The 20,894-nt window shown below is 45.4% G+C and overlaps 1 protein-coding gene across 3 annotated transcripts in view; it reads right to left on the bottom strand.

Annotated features, from left to right (window-relative positions):
• CLSTN2 (calsyntenin 2) overlaps positions 1-20,578 on the bottom strand; it is a 574,723-nt gene extending 554,145 nt beyond the window's left edge. For 2 of the 3 annotated variants that reach the window (XM_039837305.1, XM_039837303.1), the window contains exon 1: positions 20,267-20,576. In XM_039837305.1, the coding sequence (XP_039693239.1) occupies positions 20,267-20,384 (118 nt within the window). In that variant the 5' untranslated portion in view covers positions 20,385-20,576. Of the gene's footprint in view, positions 1-20,266 lie in introns of all 3 variants that reach the window. The other variant, XM_039837304.1, reaches the window with a different exon arrangement.
• Positions 20,579-20,894: the final 316 nt, after the last annotated feature.

Raw genomic sequence — 20,894 nt, 5'->3', positions numbered from 1 at the left:
ATCTCTCTCTCCCTCTCTCTATCTATCTCTCTCTCTCCCTCTCCCTCTCTCTCTCTCCCTCCCTCCCTCACACACACACACACACACATATACATACACACACACATAGTGATAAATTAATAATAATGCCATATCATGTTCCTATACATAGTTAGCTTTTCAGAGTCATTTCCTATTTTAATCAAACAAGAAAACAAGAGCCCAAGGAGGTGGGTGGTAGGTTTGTAGGACTTTGGCTGAAACTAATCTCAGGAATCCTTCCCTGACTCCCCTATATGAACAACTGACAGAAGTACTGGAACTCCATGGTCATACATTAGCCTGTGAACTCTGACTATGTTCTGCTCTTCTCTGTATCTCCACTACCCAACCCAGATAGAAATGTTAATAAATTCTTATTATTTCTAGAAAGAAGGGTTTAACAACTAGGCAAAAGGTTGGCTATACATTTGAATCCATTTTCTCTAATGTAACATATATCCAAGAGAATATATGTTATATTAGAGACTATATCTTCAGTTTTTCAAGACCAAAGATGCTAAACTATAACTTATTTTACAAGAGCCTTTGCAGCAATCCAAGATGATTGATACACTGAGGAGATCTGCCCCCTATCTCAAGAATCCCTCAGCTCCCACATATAAAGCTGAATGAGCCCCCGGCTTCTTATATTACATGGTCATCAACACATAGTCCATCAAGCAAATGGATGAATACTTAAAATAGCTAAAGTGATGAACAGTACAGAAGAAAAAGAAAGGCAAAATGTCAAGAGAGTCAGCAGGTGGGTACTGGTCCCTTGGTGGTTCAAGCCCAGTGTTCAGCCTAGAAGGAATGCTAAAGGTAAACTGGTGACTCAGTCATGTCTTCCATGACCAATGCCAAGAAGACTTTATCATTGGTGTTGGAAAACTCCCAAAGTTTTTTAATTAGGGTTTGATATGTTCAGATCTGGTGAAGGATGCCTAAAAGGAGAAAGAGACTGAAAATGCAGTAAGGAAACATCAAAAGGGTTTTGAACTAGGATGAGACAGAGAAGATGGGAATGAGAGGCTGGAAATAGTGCAGTGGTTTGCTGAGCTGGTTCATAACAGCTTACAAGAACTGAATATGCACATTACTTCCCAAGTTCATGTTCAGTGAAGTCACACTGGTAGCTTGAAATCACTGCCATGATGGGACTATTTACACTAAAGAAATAGGCAAATGCTACTAATCAGAGAGGTACCCCTCTCCCAGAGAGCCAGTTGTTAAATATTTACACACACCACCAGATATAGGATTTTGGAAACCACCTGGGTTTAGGAGGTAAAAGGAAGAGAAGAGTCTAGGATAACTCCTGATGTCTGAGTCTGGATCTGAGGATGGAAACGGCTCTGTCCTTTGAGATGGGGAATAGGAGAATGAACTGGTATGGCTAGAGAAGGTGAGTTCAGACAAAGATAGTTTGAATTCGAGGGATCTGTAAGACAACCCAAAGAATGTGGCTTGAGAATAGTAGTATGTTTTGTCTGAAAGTTTGGGAGATAGTTCCGTGCTGCAGACGTCATATTTACAGCCATAGGTGTGGGCAAGTAGAATCAAAAAAAAAAAAAAAAAAAAAAGGCAGAGGGATGACCCTGGGACTCTGTAGAACTCAACATTTAAGGTAGTTACAGAAGAGATTACTGGGCAAAGAAAACTGAGGAAATTCAATAAGCAAAGGGAAAAGAAGGTATAGATGTCCCAAGAAATAGGACAGAGAAATTCAACAAACAGGGATTGCTACACTCTCAAATGCTACACACCTCAAAGAATCTTCTGAGGCTGGCATCAAAGGGACCATGGGTGATCTTAACTTGACCAGATTCAATAGGATGTGGAGATTTGAGGAAGAGAAATAATGACCCCTCAATGCTTAATCTTGTGATGGTGTATCCTCGTATCAGTCAGGATCTAACCAGGAAACTAGTAACTACATCGGGTACTTCAAAGAGAGGAAATGTAATGCAAAGAATCAGTTACCCGAGTGATGGAAAACAAGAAAGCTAAACGGCAAATGGGAAGCCACTACCACCCAGGACTGAAGGGACAAACAGAGGAAGCAGAGTCATCAGGTCCCAGGAGGTAGGGCTCCAGGCCTCCCTTACAGGAGCGGAATCAACAGGGGCAGGAGATGCATGGCAGCAGTGAGATTTCCCAAGGCAGAGAAGGAAAGGGAGAAATACTTTGGCTTCTCCCTTATCCACACTCTCTAGTTTTCCACCAGAAGCAACTGGCAAGGCAGCTGGGGAACACACTCCCCTATCATACAGAGCCAAGAATCAAAAGGGTAGGATGATCTGATAGCAAAGACACAGTCGTTTATCACATTTCATCAAATCTAAGATACTATCAATTAGAAGACCCATCTTGATATCAGAGATGTTAATATTTTAAAAAACAATAGTTGTCCAAGAATGGATGAAATATAGTATACTTATGGAGACTTCACGGGCTGGCATAATGGTTCATAGAGTATCTATTTTCCCAATGTTGGGTTTCCTTTGCGTGAAACTGTTGCCTAATCCTGACTCTACAGAGACACACTCCTTAGAAGGAACACAGGCTGCAGGTATGTTTCTCTGCAGGTTCCTAGTGGATCTCCCTATCCCAATGCTCATTCCCACCTAGTATATCATAGCCAGCCATGTCTTCAAGTTCAGCATGTCATCCTGGCAAAAAATCAAATTTATTATTTCATCCATTGACGTCCTACCACATTCTACAATGGATTTCAGTCTTTGGTACAGAAATGTGTGCTGTGCCAAAGGAGGGAAGTAATTACTGAAGGGGAGATATGGAGAGCAGAGAGATAAAGCTAGGAAAAAAATGATCACACATAACTCACTCCCATACTTCCTGGGCAAGTGCTGGAGGTGTGAACATATACTCTGTGGCCCACCCAAGAATGGGCCTGAAATATTCTTAGTCCTCATTGATAGTCCTGCAATCACAGACTTCTAAGAGACACTGGGCAAGAGTTCTGGTGGCCAAATCCCTGTCCAGTGGCAACAATGCATCTGGACTGCAAATCAGGCAAGAGCAGGTACTTGCTTTGACCAGCCATGTAAAAGAGAGATGGCCCCAGGCCTTCTTTGTGAAGCAGAGCAAGCAGCCTGGGAGCCCTGGCTAAACCCTGTTTCTGTACAGCCCTGGCTGCATCAGCTGTATAGATCAATATTAAACATGGGGTTCCCCACTGGTGGGTGGGCAGCAGCAGGAATTCCTCACAGGCAGTAACACGGTAGGAAAAAAGAAACAGAAAAACAAGAGAAAGTGCTTGCCTTCGATGACTTTAACGAATGGGCTCCGGTGGTATTTCTGAGACTCTGAGTGCCTGAGAATGTTTCCTGCCCTAGCCCAGCCCCCTAAGCTCAGTGCCATGGGGCCAACATTAGAAAGGGTATCTCGGTTCTTTCTACCCAGGCCTTCAGATAGAAGCCCATGGCAAACGGGCTGGTACCTAATATAGCACATGCTCTCTGCTGATTTGGGGCCTTTACTGGGTACCACTGACCCTCTCCAGAACTCTCAGGGCCCCACACAATCTAAGATATCTCATTGAATCAACATTCATTTATTCTTTTGTCCAGTCAACAGTTAGTTACCTGGAAAACAGGGATGGATTATGACAGTGAGCCCTGCCCCTTTACACACTTTACTATCTAGTAGGCAAATCCAGCTTTGCATAAGCAAATCCAGCTTTTCAAATTAGAAAAAAAAAGTAGGATTTGCATGAACTCTAATTGAGATATATACAGGTAGAGTCTGGCACAATTATGGGAAAAGAAATGTAAAGCTTCATAGAAAAGTCCCAGAGGAGGAGACTTGATCTCCGTCCACCAGTGGAAATCTGGGATGGAGGTCATGTGGATAAGGAGGCCAGGGCATCCCAGGGCATCCCAGGTCCTGCAGGGACAGAAAGTGGTGCTGCCCGGAGGGTGAAACACCTGGTTCCTCCTCTGGGCTCTAAGTGTCAGGCTGGAGGAGGAGATGAAGCTGGAAAGCAGGGTGGCCCCAAGGCACTGAGGGTCACCTGCTCAAAGCAGGCATCACTTCCTCTGATCACCATCTCTGACTCTCCGGCCTCATTCAATGCCTGTGTTGCCCTCCTGTCCAGAATCATTATTTAATATTTTAATCTGTCAGAATGTTAGTTTTCCCATCAAAACTTAGATCTTTTTGAGGGCAGAGAACTGACTTTCCAATGGACACCATTCACCTAAGCCTATATACTCTAGGCAGCCTGCTAAAGCAAGACGAGTAAGAGGGGTGAGAAGTCAAGGATGAAGCAGATCCAGTCTTGGTGAAGTTTAGGGAGAGCAATATTCTAGCCTGAGTAGGTCCTAAGGCAAAAGGACACTTCCCAGCAAAAATAAATTAATGTTATTTTTTTTTTTAATTAAGACTTTTAGCTTTTCAAGGAACCCTATTACTGGTGAATGACAATCAGCATTGTGCTCAGGTTTTTGTCATGTAAATTCTGCATTTATCCAGCAGCTTTAACCTGTCAGAGCCATTCACAGTATTCTTTGGAGGGTTTTCTTTCCGTTTGCTTCATGGTTATTGCTTTTAACCTGAAAACAGGGGAAAAAGAGAGCTCTTTCCAAATGGGACATTCTTTAGTAGACCTTCTGTGTTTCAATTTCAAAATCAATACTTCAGAATAAACTAGGACAAAATTTTCTTTGGTGGCTATGGTATGAACAACAATACCTTCCCTGCTCTCAATCCACGGAAGCCCAACTGTTGTGGCTAACAAGACAATCGCCATGTCGGGCCCCTGAAAGGAGGTGGTGGCCTCTCTGCCAAGCCCCAGTGCTATCTTCTGAGGGACTCCCATGTGCATAGGAGGGGAAAACAAGAGAAGATACTCTCTTGCCCTCGATGAATACAGAATGGAGTCAGGGAAATGATTAATGCACAATAAATAGAGAACAAAATATGAAAACGTGCCACTGAGAGGCTGCATACCATAATAATATTAAGAGCATAAGCTCTGAAGTCAGACAGATCTGGCTTCAAATCTCATTGCCACTACTTAACAGATTTACTAAAGCTCTCAGAGACTCAGCTTCTTCAATTATAAAATGGGGAAGTTAGAAGACCCACATCACAGAATCCTTATGATGACCTAAGCTGATTTGTGTAAAGTGTCTAGAATGGGGGTAATTCTCTTCAGGGTCTTACCACCCTGTCACCGACCCCCCCTCCCCCTCTAACCTCCAACAGGGTCCCAACTTTCCTTTAGAGTGCACATACCACACACGGCATAGAGTATGCTGTAGGCTTATTGCCCAGGAAATGAGTGTGTTCCCCATCCTTTCTCTCTTGGGCCATGGGAGAGTAGAGATCACTGTAGCTAAGGCCAAAGTCAAGAACAAATAGAATCAAGGAGAAAATGCAAGTCATCATCTAGTGAGAGAAACACCTGAGGTGAGAAGGACCTGCCACTAGATAATTTAGGAGAGAGATCCAGCTGGGTCCCCAGAGACCTTGCAGCTTCCACTTTGTGCACTAAGCCACCAGGTAAGAAGTGTGACTGCTCTGGGGTCTTCGTGCAGAGAGGAAACTGAACCACATGTGGAGGCCATGTGCAGGCTCTGGTCAGTAGCCCCTGCTGAGCCCAGTCTTTGAGTCATCTGACCCAGGCAACAGACATATGACTGAAGAAACCTCCAGATGATCCCAACCAACCCCCAGTCATTCAAGGCCACAGGCATCAGAGCAGAGACAAGCTACTTCCCTTCTCCTATCTAAATTCTCAAGCCACACGATCTGTGAGCATAATAAAATGGCTACTGCTTTAGGTCACTAAGTTATAGAATAGTTTGTTAGACAGGAGTAGATAACTAGAACACCAGCCTCTTGAATGACAAGTTTTTATGTCCTTGTGTTTACTTTATCTTGACAACAGTGTCTTAAGTTACAATTTAATATACCCATCTTAAAAATGAGGTATCTGACTCTCAGAGAAGTTATGCAATTTTCCCAAGATCCCATGACTTCTAAGTGGCATAATTAGGATTTACACAGCAAATCAGGATTCATACACCACATATCAGTCAACCACCCAGAATCAAGAGAACATTTTAAGTAAATCAGATGTACTCAGTGCTTGAAATGGCCTATTTACTCATATTCTACATGCTGATAACACTCACCTCTGAAATAAAGTTATTTGGCTGTCGAAAAAATAAAAAATACTAAATCCCATCCACTTGAACTGGACCATGTGACTAAAGCTAAGCTGATGGACTAATTCACATCAAACTGCTCAGCTGACAATGGCTCAGTGCTCTAAGTCTCACAGAGAAAGGGCAGAATTTGTATCAATCAGATTTTTCAGTTCCTTACCTGAAATAAATGAATGACCACAGCAATTCACACCCATGGGCAAGCTGAGGTGGGTGTAAGGAGAGGTTTTTAGTTCTGCCAGCTGTTGTTCTACATCAGAGAAAGAAGCGCTACAGACAGAGGTAACTGCTTTGCAAATTCACTTATAGGTGCTCTGGGAAAATGCTGAAAATAGACACTTGAGAAATCTGACTGTGATCAGAGGCTCCAAGTGTTTCCCCAGACGTGTGGATGATGTATGCTGCCGGCACTCAGCCTAATTCAACTCATTTCACCCCGGAAGGGAGGGTGCCTGCCTTAGCCCAGATCTTTGGGAAGGAGCTGGGGTAACTCACAGTCCTGCACCCAAAGAAAAGGCGCCACCACTACCAGGCCCAGTGCCTGCCCCTGCTGCCCCACCTGCACAGTGCATGTGTCGCACAGAAGCCTCCTGACCCCAGGTGGGTGTGAGGGCAAGTATAAGTGTTGCTCACGAGTACTCAAAATTCAGTGAAGGGATCCACCTGTCAAAGGTAAGCTGAGTCCTCTAAATGTCCCCTCACAGCTGCCAAGCATGTCTGGCTGAATATGCAAAGGAACCTCAGCATTCAGACTCTGACAAATAAGGTTTACTACACAGAGGGGAGCAGAAGAGTCCACAGAGAGCACAGCAAGTACTTTATAAACTACCTCATCCTGTTCATCCCTCTCCTCAGTTCGGTTCCCGCAGAAATACATGGGTTTGAGTGCATGTCGTTTACCTGGGAGGTGATCTCAGGAAAGAGCAGTAGGCCTCAGTGCATGAAAATGGCAGGAGCAGAGGAAATGTGGGCAGAACATAGATAATGTCTGTTACAACCACTATCTATAGGCACACAATCGCCCCCTCCACACACTGTGGCTACTGTCTAGTCTCTATCCAGCTTGCATCTATTGAGTTAGGTGGCAATGCATCCTGAAAACAGGGACAAGGCCTGCTATACGGCCCAGCCTGGAGTTAACATCCTCTCTGAGAAGGAGGCCCCTAATTCTAAGCCACTGGTAGCAGGTTCAACCTAACTTGATAGCTGTTCCATTCCTCTGGCCCAGCCAAATGGGGTGGAGAACAAGGTTGGCCCTTCCCTACCTTGGGCGGCCTATGGGTAGAATAGGAGGCTATCGCAGATCTGGTTTTGTTATGACAAGTACTCCACTAAAACAGATCATCCAAGAACTGCCCAAGTGTAACTCCTGACCGTAATTTCTGCCTAAGAATGCCAAAATTTAGAACTTGATGTAATTAATTTAAGGCATTTTTTTTACTTGGAAAGTGAGATAATGCTGAAATGTGAAACAAACAGAGAAGTTCTAAACTTATCCTGAAATGTGAAGAAGATAATAAAACACCATGCCCTACACATCTGTTTTACCCCTCAAATTTGTTGTTAGAAATACTTTTGTCTACCTGTAAGAGGTATTCATAGAACCTCAGGCTTTTACTGCCATGAGTTTTCCAAGTTCAACCATTTCAGGTGAATCAGGATGTAAATTTCCCACAAAAGTAGAAAAGATTCCACTTTCTAAAAAATCCCCAAGGAACCGATGCGGTGGGAGAGGGGGAGGTTAGAAACCAACACAATCTCAGAGAAGGAAACATTTTGGTAAGTTGAATTGGAAGAGGAGGCATGAGAACTCTCCCCTCCCGCCCAGGCTCCTGCCTTATTCCACACAAGCTGGGTCTGTGCAGGGTTTGGAGAGAAGCTGATTTTAAATTCACAGCTCATCGTCCATTATAATTGAAAATATGGTGACGCATCAGAGAAGATGTTGATTTTAGAATCAGAATGTCAACCTAGTCTTCTCATTTCAGAAATACATACATCCCTTAGTGCCCTGAAGTTACTGTTGGACTGAAATTTTTATAAACTCAACTCCAAGTCAAATATTACGGAACTGCCAAATGTCACTGAACTACTTATTGAGGGGATATACCATTCCCCATTAAATCAAAATATTAAAGTGCATTTTCATCCTAAAGTTACTAAAACTCTGGCAATTCAGCAATTCAGCCTCTTTCTTGGTAACACCTCAAGCTCATGTGAGGGAACAGGGGAAAAAATGACAGACACCTAGGGATCAAAAACAAAACAAAATAAAAACTCTCCCCTCTCTAAATTAGCAATGAGAACACTAAGGAAGAACTTCCTGTCTAAGAGAACAGTGTTTTATCTTTGAAATATCAGTACTGACCATAATAAATACTCTAGCCAGTTTGCTGGAATTTCATCCATAGGATTCTAAACATGAAATTATGTTATTTTTGCCCCCTACCGTGCTATGTCAAGCTCCTCTTTCCCATTGGGTGGCAACTGCCTTAAAGATACTCCAGTCCAATTCCACAGCTTTTCATTCCCTTTTGGTTACAAACACTTAATCCAGTTCATTTTTAAACTTCAGTCTCCTACCTGATCCAAAGCTCTTCTACTCTCCCCCAACCCCTGCAAAGAGAATGCATTTCATAGTCTTATGATGTGGTCTGTTCTCTCCTCCTTCTCTCTACTCTGCTCTTCTGCCTGTGGAAAGGGGAAAGACCAAGAGATGTCTCCACACGTAACTGTCTCCATGCTTACCAGCCCTCTCTTCCACTGGTAAATGATGTCCCAGCACATGGTTTATGGGCTCAATGTGGTCTTCCAACACATGTGCCCCACTGGGAAGGCTTTATTCTTCAGAAGGTCGTCTCGTGGCATACGGCAATCTTTTCAGCTGTCCACCAGCTGGTGGCATTTTTCCCCCTTTCCCCAGAAAGGTCCCCAGAAAGACTACAGTTGCGGAAGTTGTCTACCCTTTAAGGTAATTTCGGTCTGCAAGCACATATTCAGTCCATCTTTAGTATCTCTTAAAATAAGGAGTAAGTGAGTGAGTATATGACTTACATTGCTGGTGTCCAGGCACCTACTGCCCTGACTATCACCCAGCACACCATCTAGAGCTCCACAGATCTCTTACTATGCCAGGGGCCCTGGATTGGGTCAGCTAAATATTCTTCATGTAGTTTTAATAAACCTTGAGTTTCCAGGAATACAATCATCCTGTGAATTGAGGCCAGTATACTTCGACTTCACCAGAAGTATTTCACCATTTCTAAACATCACAGCACCCCAATACTGCCCAAGATATTTGAATTGCCAATGTAACACACCTGGCTCCATCTGCATTTGTAGCTGTGGAATTCACGGCAAGCATCTAATTCTCTACTTCCTCTAGTATAGTTCGGCCTAAGCATGACTTATTATTGGATTATTTTCTTTTTAGTTCCTTTAAATTTCAGTCAAGGCATTACACTGATTTGTTAAATTATGTATAAGAGCAGGTAACAGTATCAGTAAATTTCATTTCAGGATAATAATGAGAGCACTACAAAAAATATGTTGTAAAAAGGGGTGATTGGTAGTGATAGGGATGAAAACCAATAGTCTAGATTCATAATCCTTTCTATTTATTTCCTTGTTATGCACCCTGAGACTTGAGTAAAACTCTGTTGGGTCGAAGCTCCAGTCTTGATATCGAAAAGGAAAAGTGTTCCTACCTGAGCCAGAGTTATGAGAAGCGGGCAGCTCTATCCTGTCCAGGTCCCTACCCCAGACCATGGAGGAAGTGGCAGCATTATTCACAGAAAAACCCCACTCCTAGGAGAAGAGGGCCTTCAGGGTCAGAGGTAGGGCTGTTAGCCTCCTGCCCCACATTCACCTCCACAGCTCATATCCCCGGGGGCACCCCAGGAGCTTCCCTTCCTACCACCAGCCTCAGAAGTTCTAGGTGTGGGGTTGGATGGGAAGCAGTGTTTCTCTGCGTGCAGTGTCACAGCTTTAATGCTCAGAACTGAACCAGTATAGCCAGAAGTAAATGTTTTGACTTTGGAGAGATTCCTATTGCTCATTTTCCGTGGACTACATACACAGCCTGGAAACTTCAGCAGCCAGAAGTCAACAGCTCTTCCTGATTGTCTGCTCTCAAGCTATGCTGCCAGAACCCCCACGGGCCTCATCACATGTATCTGATACCACAAACTGCAAATCGCTTTTAATGACCTGTTTGGAAAATGAAGCATGCCTTATATATGTAGGACTTCTAGGATCTGGGGTTTAAGAGGATGCTGACAAGAACAACAAGGATCCGCAGAGCAACATGGGAGAGTGTTAGACCCCCAGCAGCTAAATTCTCATCAGAGTAGTGACAGTAGAATTTCTCCCAAATGTGTGGTATTCAATGCTACAGATTAAGGAGGGAGCTCCAACTAAGCTATTTCATCAATGGGAACGTTCATTTACATTAATTATACCAGAAAGAGATACAGCCTGGAAATGGCTCCCAGAATCTTTGGCCTCAGAGGTTCAAGGCCCTGAGCCGTTTAGCTTTGAATTATCTAACCTGTATCACACCCAACAAGTCACCTGCTCACAGTCCGGCTCCATCTCCCCGTCCCTGAATGCACCAGCTCATGCCAGTGACCGCCAGTGCCCAGCCTATTATGCTGACCTTTCCTAACCAAATCCTCCTGCTCATCATCCATACTCCAGTGTGCTGGCACTGAGAAGATGGGCACTGGGGACCCAGGAGAGAAAGGAGAAAGATGGATCAAGGAAAACTCCATCCCAGCCCCACACCCTCCATGAAGCAAAGAACTGGGTTCTGGGGAGCTCCAACCATCACTCACCCACTTACCTTGCGCTATACTATACCCTAAACATCTGGAGACACAGGAATTAGGACCTCACAGACCCTGACCTCGAGGAATGCACAACTTAGTGAGGGGCAGGCAGGTGGGTAAAGACAACACAATCTACCACTGTGAAAGTCTATATGGGAGCTGTGTAATGAGGGTGAGAAAGGACACCTCCCTTGGCCAGGGGGTGCAAAGGGATGGATTCCCAGAAGAGGGCTCTCAGTGTGAGAGGAGCTGCCAGGCTGCAAGGTAGGGCAAAAGTGGGGTGGCAAATGGAGCAGCGTGTGCATCGGAACAGGGACATAAGAAGGCCTCACAAGACAGGGAACTGGGTTCCTTCCGGAGGGTGGGGACTAAAGTGTGAGGAGAAAGAGAACATGTAGAGAGGGGATTCACTCAGGTGCTCACTCAGGCACTATGCCGGGTGCTGGGCTCTGCTCATACAGCTCACCTTCTAGCCCAGGAACAGGTAGGCACCAACTAAGGATCTTCTGACATAAGCCAAGAAATGCAGACTTTAAAATGATGCAATACAGAGGAATTTTGAGCAGAGGGCAACTGCCTGGGCTTGTGTGTTTGCTTAGAGTCTCCTCCCCTGAGTCTCCATAAGCTTATACAATGCAAGCTCCCCTCCTTCTCCTCCCCTATGTGCATATCTCCAAAAGGACTGGAGTGATGACAGTAAGTCTTACAAACAGGTACGGCTGCCATAGGAGGTAGGGCATTCCTGGTGACAAGCTACAGCAGAAGATCCAGCTCCTCACTCAGGAAACGTTCTTGAGAAACAGGCTTTGAGCTAGACAGAGAACAAATCCTTCTCTCAGGCCCTCACCCTCCAATCCAGCAGGTAAAGGAACAGTGATCTCTGCACTCCACCCAGGCAGGCCTAAAGACAGACCCCAGGTGAGGAGGTCAGGGCCCATTTCCATCTCCCTACTCTCCTTGTTTCTTCTCCCGAAAGCATTCCCAAAGTCTTGTCACAGTGTCTTCTGTGTGCACATGGTCAAGGGAAATACGTTAAAGTGGGAGCAGCAGCTGGCCCAGGGGAAGATGACCCTCTGGATGCAACAGTGGAGCACTAAGTTCTCATCACCCACACCCACTTGAAGACTTCCTGTCAACAGCCCAACCTGGAGTCGCTGGGGTGCATTTTATGAAATAAGGCAGAAGTTTCCTTAGATCATTTGGCCTGAGCATGAGGCAGAAAGAAGCGTCTCTGGCTTCAGGTATGAAATGACATGCTAAGTGTTTCCTGGAAGCACTAGAGAGAAAGCCTGAATATCATGTTCTCAAGCTACATAAGTCCAGGATAAACTGTACTACTGCAGAGGAAATCATAAATAATACATCCTAAAACCAGGACTTCAATAATTTTGAAGGGTTTCATTTCTCCTCCCTTCCAACTTTGATATATGTACTTACTTAACAAGGGTCTGGGGAGGGTTAATTGAATTAATATATGTAAAGTGGCTTTGAGTTTGAAGAGAATATGCAATATAAATGGAAGTGTCACTAAAAAGGTTAATCTAATTTACATCTAACACTTTCAGTTCATGGTGTTAATGAACTATATCCTTTTAGAGAGTGATTAATTTATAGAAATGAGATTATTTTTCCTAATGCTGTATATGGGTCAGCTTCTCCTATTACTATATCTAACTTTATAGGAGAATTCAGCATTTTATAAATTAAAATAATAAATCAAACACCCCTGTAATGGTTATATTTCATTAATTACTAGGGGACTTGCTTTAGATTAACATTTATCTGTTTTAATTAATTTGCTGCAATGCAGTTATCCATGCAAATTGGAAAATGACATATCAACTTGACATAATATTAATAGTTTTGACTGGTTCTTCCCTGAAAATCTATGGGCCCTCAACTGCTGCATTTGCTGCATAACCATGGTGACCACCAGCTGTGTGACATATGCAGGCTGTACATCACAGAGCTGGGAAGGGACTTAACATTAAATTCAAACTTCTCCTGAAAATATAATTAACTAAATTGCTAAGACAGTATAAAGACCGAAGGGTTTTATTTGGGGGCGTTGATTCCCAAAGTCTAAATATAAATTTCTTAAATCTGATCAACTTAGTTTTTAGGCATTTTTATCCTTTCAAAAGACATTCAGAGCCACTTCCATATAGATACTCAAAACTTTCTCGGGTAGAGGAGGGAGGTGCCGTTGTGTCCTTTTTGCCCATGGAAAAGCAGATCCCAAAGGGCTGAGTGATTTCCCCGAAACCTCACACTGATCAATGGGTCCAGGTCACATGACTTAAAGACCACACCTTTACTTCATGTTCCATAGGGATTTTCTTGTCAGGCTTGTTTGAAGACTGCAGATTTAACTATATAAATGCAACAGATTTAACTATATAAATGCAAAGTAGCAGAAGTCACAAAAATGATGTTTTTTTTTTTAATTGGCAAAATATAAGTCCAAATTCAGAATTTTTAGAAGCAATGAGAATGGCATTTACAGCCTTTCTCAGTGAGAATTCTAGTGGCATCTGCTGGACCTGACTCCTTCACACATTTTGGTGTGGTTCATCTGTAGAACTGTTTTCAATCTTTACAAAGTGAATGCTGTAACTGGTTTAGAAGGACAGTCAGATAACTAAAGAGGAGCGGCCTGATGAGTAGTTTTTACCAGTGACCAAAGGCAGAAAGTGGCGCTGACTGGGAAAATTGTGCATGCACAGTCACAATGGACTCATGACTCATAGCCAGCATGGGTGGTATATAGTCACTATCTCAATACTCAACATTCACTCTGGACCCTGGACAGTTCTGAGAACTGGTCACACAGAGGTGATCAGGATGCTTCCCCTAAAGGGGCTCACAGTCTGCCTGAGGAGACAGAAAAGCTATAGGTACTTTGCTAGGAGAAACTAAAGGTGGCAAAATACAGAGGGGCCTGGGAATAGGCTTGCTATTCCCATGCAAAGAAATAGTGTTCCCTGAGGAACTGTTAGCAGTCAAGGGGAGCACTTCTCAACCTTGGCTGGGAATCAGAAGCACCTGAGAGCTTTAAACAAAATCCCAGGTCCTTTCCTAGAGCAATTACAAAAACATGGGTTCCAGGCATCGGTGTTATTTTAAAACTTTTTAATGTGGTTCTGCTGTGCTTCCAGGGTCGAGAATCATTAACACAATGAGTAAGGGGGTAGACTCTGAAACTAGACTTTGTGGATTCAAACCCCAGCTCTGTTTTACTAGCTGAGTGAACTAGATAAAGAGCTTAATTGTCCTAACCTCAGTTTCCTCACTTATAAAGTGGGGATAATAAGAGTACACACCTGATTGAGTGGCTGTACTGCACAGCTACTCTTTTCCCATAAGCTATCAAGTTTTCCAACAGTTTGTGTCATGTGTGATGTTTGCCCTAGACAGAGTGTGAACTCTTTGATATCTGGAACTTGCTTTATCTTTTCGTTCCCCTCACAGAGAATAGCAGGAGACTGAGAAATAGATACTAGGCTAAAGAACAGGGGCCAGTGCATCTTTGGGTTGGCCTCTCACCCAAGGCATCCTCCTCTGAACAGTACCCCCTCTGGCTTTCTGCCTGTTGCTCTCCCAAAGCTCATAGCATGACTATTTTGGATGAATGTTTCTGTCCCCCCAAAATTCATATGTTGAAACCCCACCCTCAATGGGATGGTCTTAGGAGGCAGGGCCTGTAGGAGATAATTAGGATTAGATGAGGTCATGAGGATGGAGTTCTCATGAATGAGATTAGCCTTTACAAGAGTCATGAGAGAGCTTGCTTCCCGTCTCTGCATTGCACGTGTGAGGATACAATGAGAAGTCATCAGTCTGCAACCCAGAAGAAAGCTCTCACCAGAACCCCATGATGCTGGCACCCTGATCTTAGACTTCCAGCCTTCAGAACTACAGAAATAAACTTTTGTTGTTTATAAGCCACCCTGTCTACGGTATTTTTGTTACAGCAGCCTCAGCTGATGAAGACAGCGACCCTCTGTCCTATCATGCCTGTGTCTTCAGCTTAGCACTCTACCCCCAGTTCAGTCCTCTCATAGTCCATCCTCAAACCTACTGTTCCAATGGAACTATTTCCATAGGGTCCAATTAGTGCTAGATACTACATAATAAAAATAATAGTCTGTTTCAAGCTGTCATTTGGTTATAGCATCAGTTACCTCCTTCCACGTAAACATACATCATCACAGAAGTTGTTTAAAAAAAAAAAAAAAAGAATGCTTCTCTGCTTCCTGGGATAGGAGGTCTGAGAGGAAAATGCTAACTGAGCAGGGGACCTTTCCTTACAACCCAAATCACACCACAGAAGCTCTTTAGAAGACTAAAACTCTACACCTCCAGTGCTGGCACATGCAGACATGTCTATTATTTAACACACATCGCTGAGTCCTTACTCTGAGCTGCCCCTGCATTAAGTGCCAGGCTTTTGAGATAAATGAGAAGAAAGCCTTGGCCTCAAAGGCATACACAGACCAGTGAAAGGGGTCCAAATCAATCCAAATGTGTGTGTATGAATGTGTATTTATATTTATATATGATATTTCCATACTCATGCACATACACACAAAGAGGGAGACAGAGAAAGAGACAGAGAACAGAGTCTGAGATGAGAGAAGAAAGGAACAAAGTTATTAAATTGCCAAGAGATCAGAAAGGGAGACTTCCACCAAATTTCAGAAACTAGAACCCCATGTTTAAGTCATCAATAATTAGTTATTATGTGTGTGTGCTGTTTATATGCCATACACTGAGCTAAATGATTTATAAGCACTATCCTGACAACCTCTTTGCAAGGCAGATCTTTGTATCTCCATTTCATAGATAAGGAAACTGAGGCTCAAAAGGGTTAACTAATTTGCGTGAGATTATCTAGCTAGAAAGCGGCAGGGCCAGCATTGAAACAGAGGTTTCTATGGCTACTAAACCCAAATTTTACTTCATGTAGGAGAGAAGAAAACATCCAAAACCTCTATGTCAAGAAACGGCAGTATGGCAATCAGATTCACTAAGCCAATCACTACTGACTGCTTAGCTCACATCAGGAAGCCAGATATGGAGGTGGCCTTAGAGATGCAGGGAGAATCAGGATCAGATTTTAGCCCTCGGGGCTCATAGTGCCATGCTGGAGCCAGACAAGGAGCACAGGCACGCCAGAGAGGGAGCCACAGTCTTGTGGGGTGGGAGTCGGGGCAGCCTGAAGACAGTCCAGAGAATCCAGGGCAGGAATGAACACATCCAGGAACCACAGGTGATTCAGGATGATGGCAGGTCACAGTGTATCCTCTGATGCACTGCCAAAGGCTTTTGGTCCTTTGTGCTTTCGGTTGGAGAAATAACTGTCACACCCCTCAGGAGGCATATGCTATTTGCCCAGAGATGATTTAGAACAATTCACAATAAAAATTCCATACCACCTTTATCCCTGCAGGAAGTTCTGCAATGTGCCATTTGGAATGTGCAAGAATGTTTTTTGAATCTGTGGGAGGGAGGATGATGTTGCCGCTCCAAGCAAGAATACTGATTTTCATTGATGAAAGCAAGGCCCACTTTTCTCACCTCACCATCAGGTTTTGAACAACATCCATAGACTCTCTTACTGCTGTGGGCAGGACCACAGTGGCGCCCGAGGAAATCAGGTACACAAACATCTCAGCTTTACTGTGGTGGCTAGATCTGCTTTTAAAAGCAAAAGGGAGACTATCCAATGAACAGTCATGGGGTGCTGAGCACAGTGACCCTTCTTATTCTCACCCCAGCACCACGCCCTCTACTGGTCTTGGTAAGTTATTGACCCTCTCTCAGACTTAGTTTCTTGAATCTATGAAATGGGCTAGCACCAGTCCTTCATGGGTTGTAAAATTTAGAGACAGTGCAGGTAAAGGTATTAGCGCAGTGCCTGTTACATACTAAGGAGGGGCTCCATAAACTGCACTTATTACAATTATACCATTACTGTTATAATTTTGCTGTCTTCTCCCCTCCCTATTACCAAATGCTGCCTTTGCAAACCCTCTTCCTACCTCTATCTCCCTTGACTGTGTCGCCACCACATAATACTATACTTTAGACAAATTCTATCTGCTGTCATTCTCTTAAAATCTCCACATAAAAGTCTTGTCTTTCCAACTAGATCAAAGCTCTCAAAAGAAGGTAGAGGTGAGATGGGCATGGGGTGTAGACATCTGATATCTGCTAAGAATCCTCCAGAGCACTGAGCCAGGCTCTGGGCACACAGGTAGGCACTGTAACAACTGATGGTCTATACTCAATATTGTCCTGAATAACCTATGCCTGGATGTTGAGAGCTGTGTATCAGGTCCTTGAGACCTGAGACCACTGATACATCACCAAATCTAGCATAAACCTTAAGATGTTTGTCTAGACTGCACTGTCTTCTTTACTTGAGATAAGACATGTCTTTCTCTGTCCCAGAGACTCTTTGGTTCACAATATCTTCCCAGCTTTGTTCATAAAACATGTACATGGGAGATGGTCTTTTCGAGGAATCCAAAAAGTGTTTATCTTTTTTGAATAGCCAAGATATGGGAGAGTAAAGGAAAGGGGTTATAATAACTGCCTGGCTACTGTATTATTTCCAAAATCAGGAACATGTTTACACTGAAAGTGCAGTAATTCTGTGAAAACCCTAAACAGTTGTCAGGATTAGCTATTCAGTTCTCTACAGCAAGAAGCAAGGAACACAAAGGCAGAACAAGCTGTGCACCACAGACGCAACATCTTACATGAGCCCAAAGCTGAGAGGGCGTGCTTCCAGACAGTCGTCTAGAGGTTGCATTCAACTCTGCCAGGCAGCTTGACACTACGCTCCCAATTTTCCTTGACACATGAATACAGAATTGTATAGGAGAAGAAAGCTATTTTTTGTTCAATCTTATTCACAAGCCTTCCTGATTTTTCTCTTTTTCAGTGATGGGAATAATTATATGAACCTTAGAAATGGTAGTCAGTGGCAGGAAGCATTATACATGAACTATACCTTTATTATGTCAAATGTTCTTCGGACATTATAAGAGATTTGAAAACATAAAATTCAAATGCATTGTAATATGGAAAGTCAGCCCTATAAATACTAACTAAAGTGCCGTAATAAACGTTTCTGTTTTGATCAAATATTACACATTTGTCTGTTAAAAAAAAAAAAAAATTGCTGTTAACAGCGCTCTTTGCAGCCCCCCAGTGGTTAGAAGGGGAAAGAAGGAAGAACAGCGAGGAGTCAGCACCTCTCACTCTGCAGGACCGATCAACTTTTTACACTGGAAAGACAAATGGCTTGTCACCACAAAATAAATATATTCTAAGTGAGGACATGGAAAAATAAAACAAAATAAAATAAAATAAGTGAGGACATGAAAAGTGTTGGTTAAAATGAACATAATTATTCACATAAACATGAATCATTGAGAATCTGGATTTTTTTCCTTTTTAATCTTTCCCTTATCTCTACAAAGCTTCCCATTCTGACCTGAGAACAACGCAGTGAATTTGCACACCAGGTCTTCATCCCAAACAAGTGTTTCCCCTTCCCTTGCTGTGACCTCTTCTGTTTGTAAACATCTGCTTATAAATACACCATTTGCTCTGCTAGGAAGTGATGAAAAATCTTCAAAGATACATCATTTGCCTGTTTAACAAAGTGTCTACATTAGTGAAGGAGGCAAAGTTTCAGACATTGTTTTTTATTCTCGTTTTCACCAAAACAACAGTCTCAGAATGCCCCTTTCCTGTCAGTTAACTCCTTTACCACAGTTTGAGACATTTTCATAATGAGTTTTTCTTTGTCCTCCCCAAAACGAAATTGCCTCTCAAGTATGCACCAGGGGGGAAAATCTGCTGAAAATAAATAGGATGTCTGTTATAAAGTAGTTTCAAAACCATGTCACTAAAAAATTAAAAGATTACAAACAGAAACTATATTATCAAATTTGTCACTCTCAAGTTGAGAGAGAGGCATTCCCAAGGCCTAGAGGAGGCTAACCGTCTGCCACTCACTCTCTCCGTCCTTCCATGAGTAAACCTGGCATACATACGTCCCTTCCCTGACTGGTAAGCTATAGTCCAAAGTCAGCTTGCAAATCAGGTTGCCTCTAACAGGAAGCCTCTTTACCTACAGGTGAAAACCCCTTCCTCCTCTGATGATGGTTGGACAAGATTCCAAAGACCACGTTACCGGGCAGATTTGGCCACAGCCCTCAAAACCAAACGCACGCCCTCCTTGTCAACTGCGCAGAAAATCAACAAGTTATCACTAAGCTGGGCGCTCCAGCCCAGATCTGCACCGCCTTCCTTGCGCCCACCGCCACCGACCCCCGCTTTGCTCCTCCCTTGCTTCTCTCCACAAGGTCCTGCAAGCATGTGACCTTCTGTTTCAGATCCGCCCTCCAGGCGCCCCCACCCCAGCGCTTCTCCTCGCTCTTCCTAGGCAGCTGTCAAAGTCCGCCAGCCTAGTCTCCCGACAGCGCCAGGCATTCACCAGGATCTTGCTTTTTCAGGGCTGGAGGAGAGAGGAGGTCAAGATCTCCAACCCGACAGGGTGCGTGGAGGAGCGCCAGATTGGGATCCTCGGCCCGCCTGAACGAGAGCGGAGTCGGAAAGGCAGTTTGGAGAGTCACATGCAGCACTTCTGGACTCCGGAGCCCACTCCGAGGGCGCGCGTTCCCAGGGGAGCCAGACCCGCCTTGGAGGAGCCTGAGGCGAGCCGGGGTGCGGGCTCCCCTGGAGCCTACAAGTTTCCACCCCATCCCTGAGCTGGGAGATGAGCTCTGCCCCCTCGTTTGAAGGCACCGCCGCTGATGCCTCCCTCGGGGCAGGAGCGGACAACTGCCTCTCCTCGCCGCGCCAGCGCCCTGTTCGAGCCATTCTCGGCCGGGAGCCGGCGACTCACCCACGACTCCTCCACCCCTGCACAGGCGGCCCCCCAAAGTTGCCCGGACTCCCCAAACCTCGCTTCTCCGTCTCTGGACCCCGCCCAGGGGGGTGCGCGGGTGTCTGCAGGTGGAATCTCTCTGGTCGCCGGCGCGGCGCGCTCACTTTGGGGATCCCTGGCGCACCGAGGCCAGGGAAGCTGCGGCAAGGGAGGGTGAGCAAACCCAGCGCGAGCCTGGGTCCCCGCCGGCGGTACCCTCCAGCCTGCCCCGTCTCCCTCCTCAGAGAGAAGGAAACTTCCCCAGCACCCACCTTTAGCCGCGAGGAGGCGGCGCCGCCGGCCGCCCGCGCCGCCGCCGCCGCCGCCACTGCCGCTCCCCACGCCCAGCGCCAGCAGGAGCGGCACCCAGCACAGCCTCCCAGTCAGCATCCTCGCCGCCGCCGCCGCCGCCGCCGCCGCCGCCGACCAGCCGCGACTGCCGCCTACTGCTCGCGCCGGCTGCGCCTCCCGGTGCCCGCCGGGCCGCAGGACGCCTCGCCTCGCCCGCTGCGTGCGCTTCGGGCGCCGCCGCGCTCGGCCTCCGCCGCCGCCGCCGCGCCGTTCGCTCGCCGGCAGCAGCCGCGCTCACTGGCGCGGACCCGGAGCGGCTCCGGCGCTCACCCCGGGACGGCCGTGACGTCACGGAGGGAGGGAGGTGGCTCCTGCATATTCATGAGACGCGGACACCGTCCAGGGCCTCCGCGCTCCCGGCTCCGCGGCCGCGACCCCAACTTTCCCCCGCCCTCCTCACGCTCCAGTCCTCCTGCTCCAGGCAGAACTCGGCGCCCGGGGGGCCCTGCAGGCGGATACGGGGAGCCCTCCGGCCAGCGCCCCGGCTCCGCTTCTGCAAATAACTGCCTCAAGGGACGGCCGGCTCCCTCACAAAGGGGTCACTTGGGG

Source organism: Pteropus medius, unplaced genomic scaffold, assembly GCF_902729225.1.
Source record: "Pteropus medius unplaced genomic scaffold, Ma_sr-lr_union100, whole genome shotgun sequence".
Classification (NCBI taxonomy): Eukaryota; Metazoa; Chordata; class Mammalia; order Chiroptera; family Pteropodidae; genus Pteropus; species Pteropus medius.
This window is presented reverse-complemented; position numbering and strand designations above follow the sequence as displayed.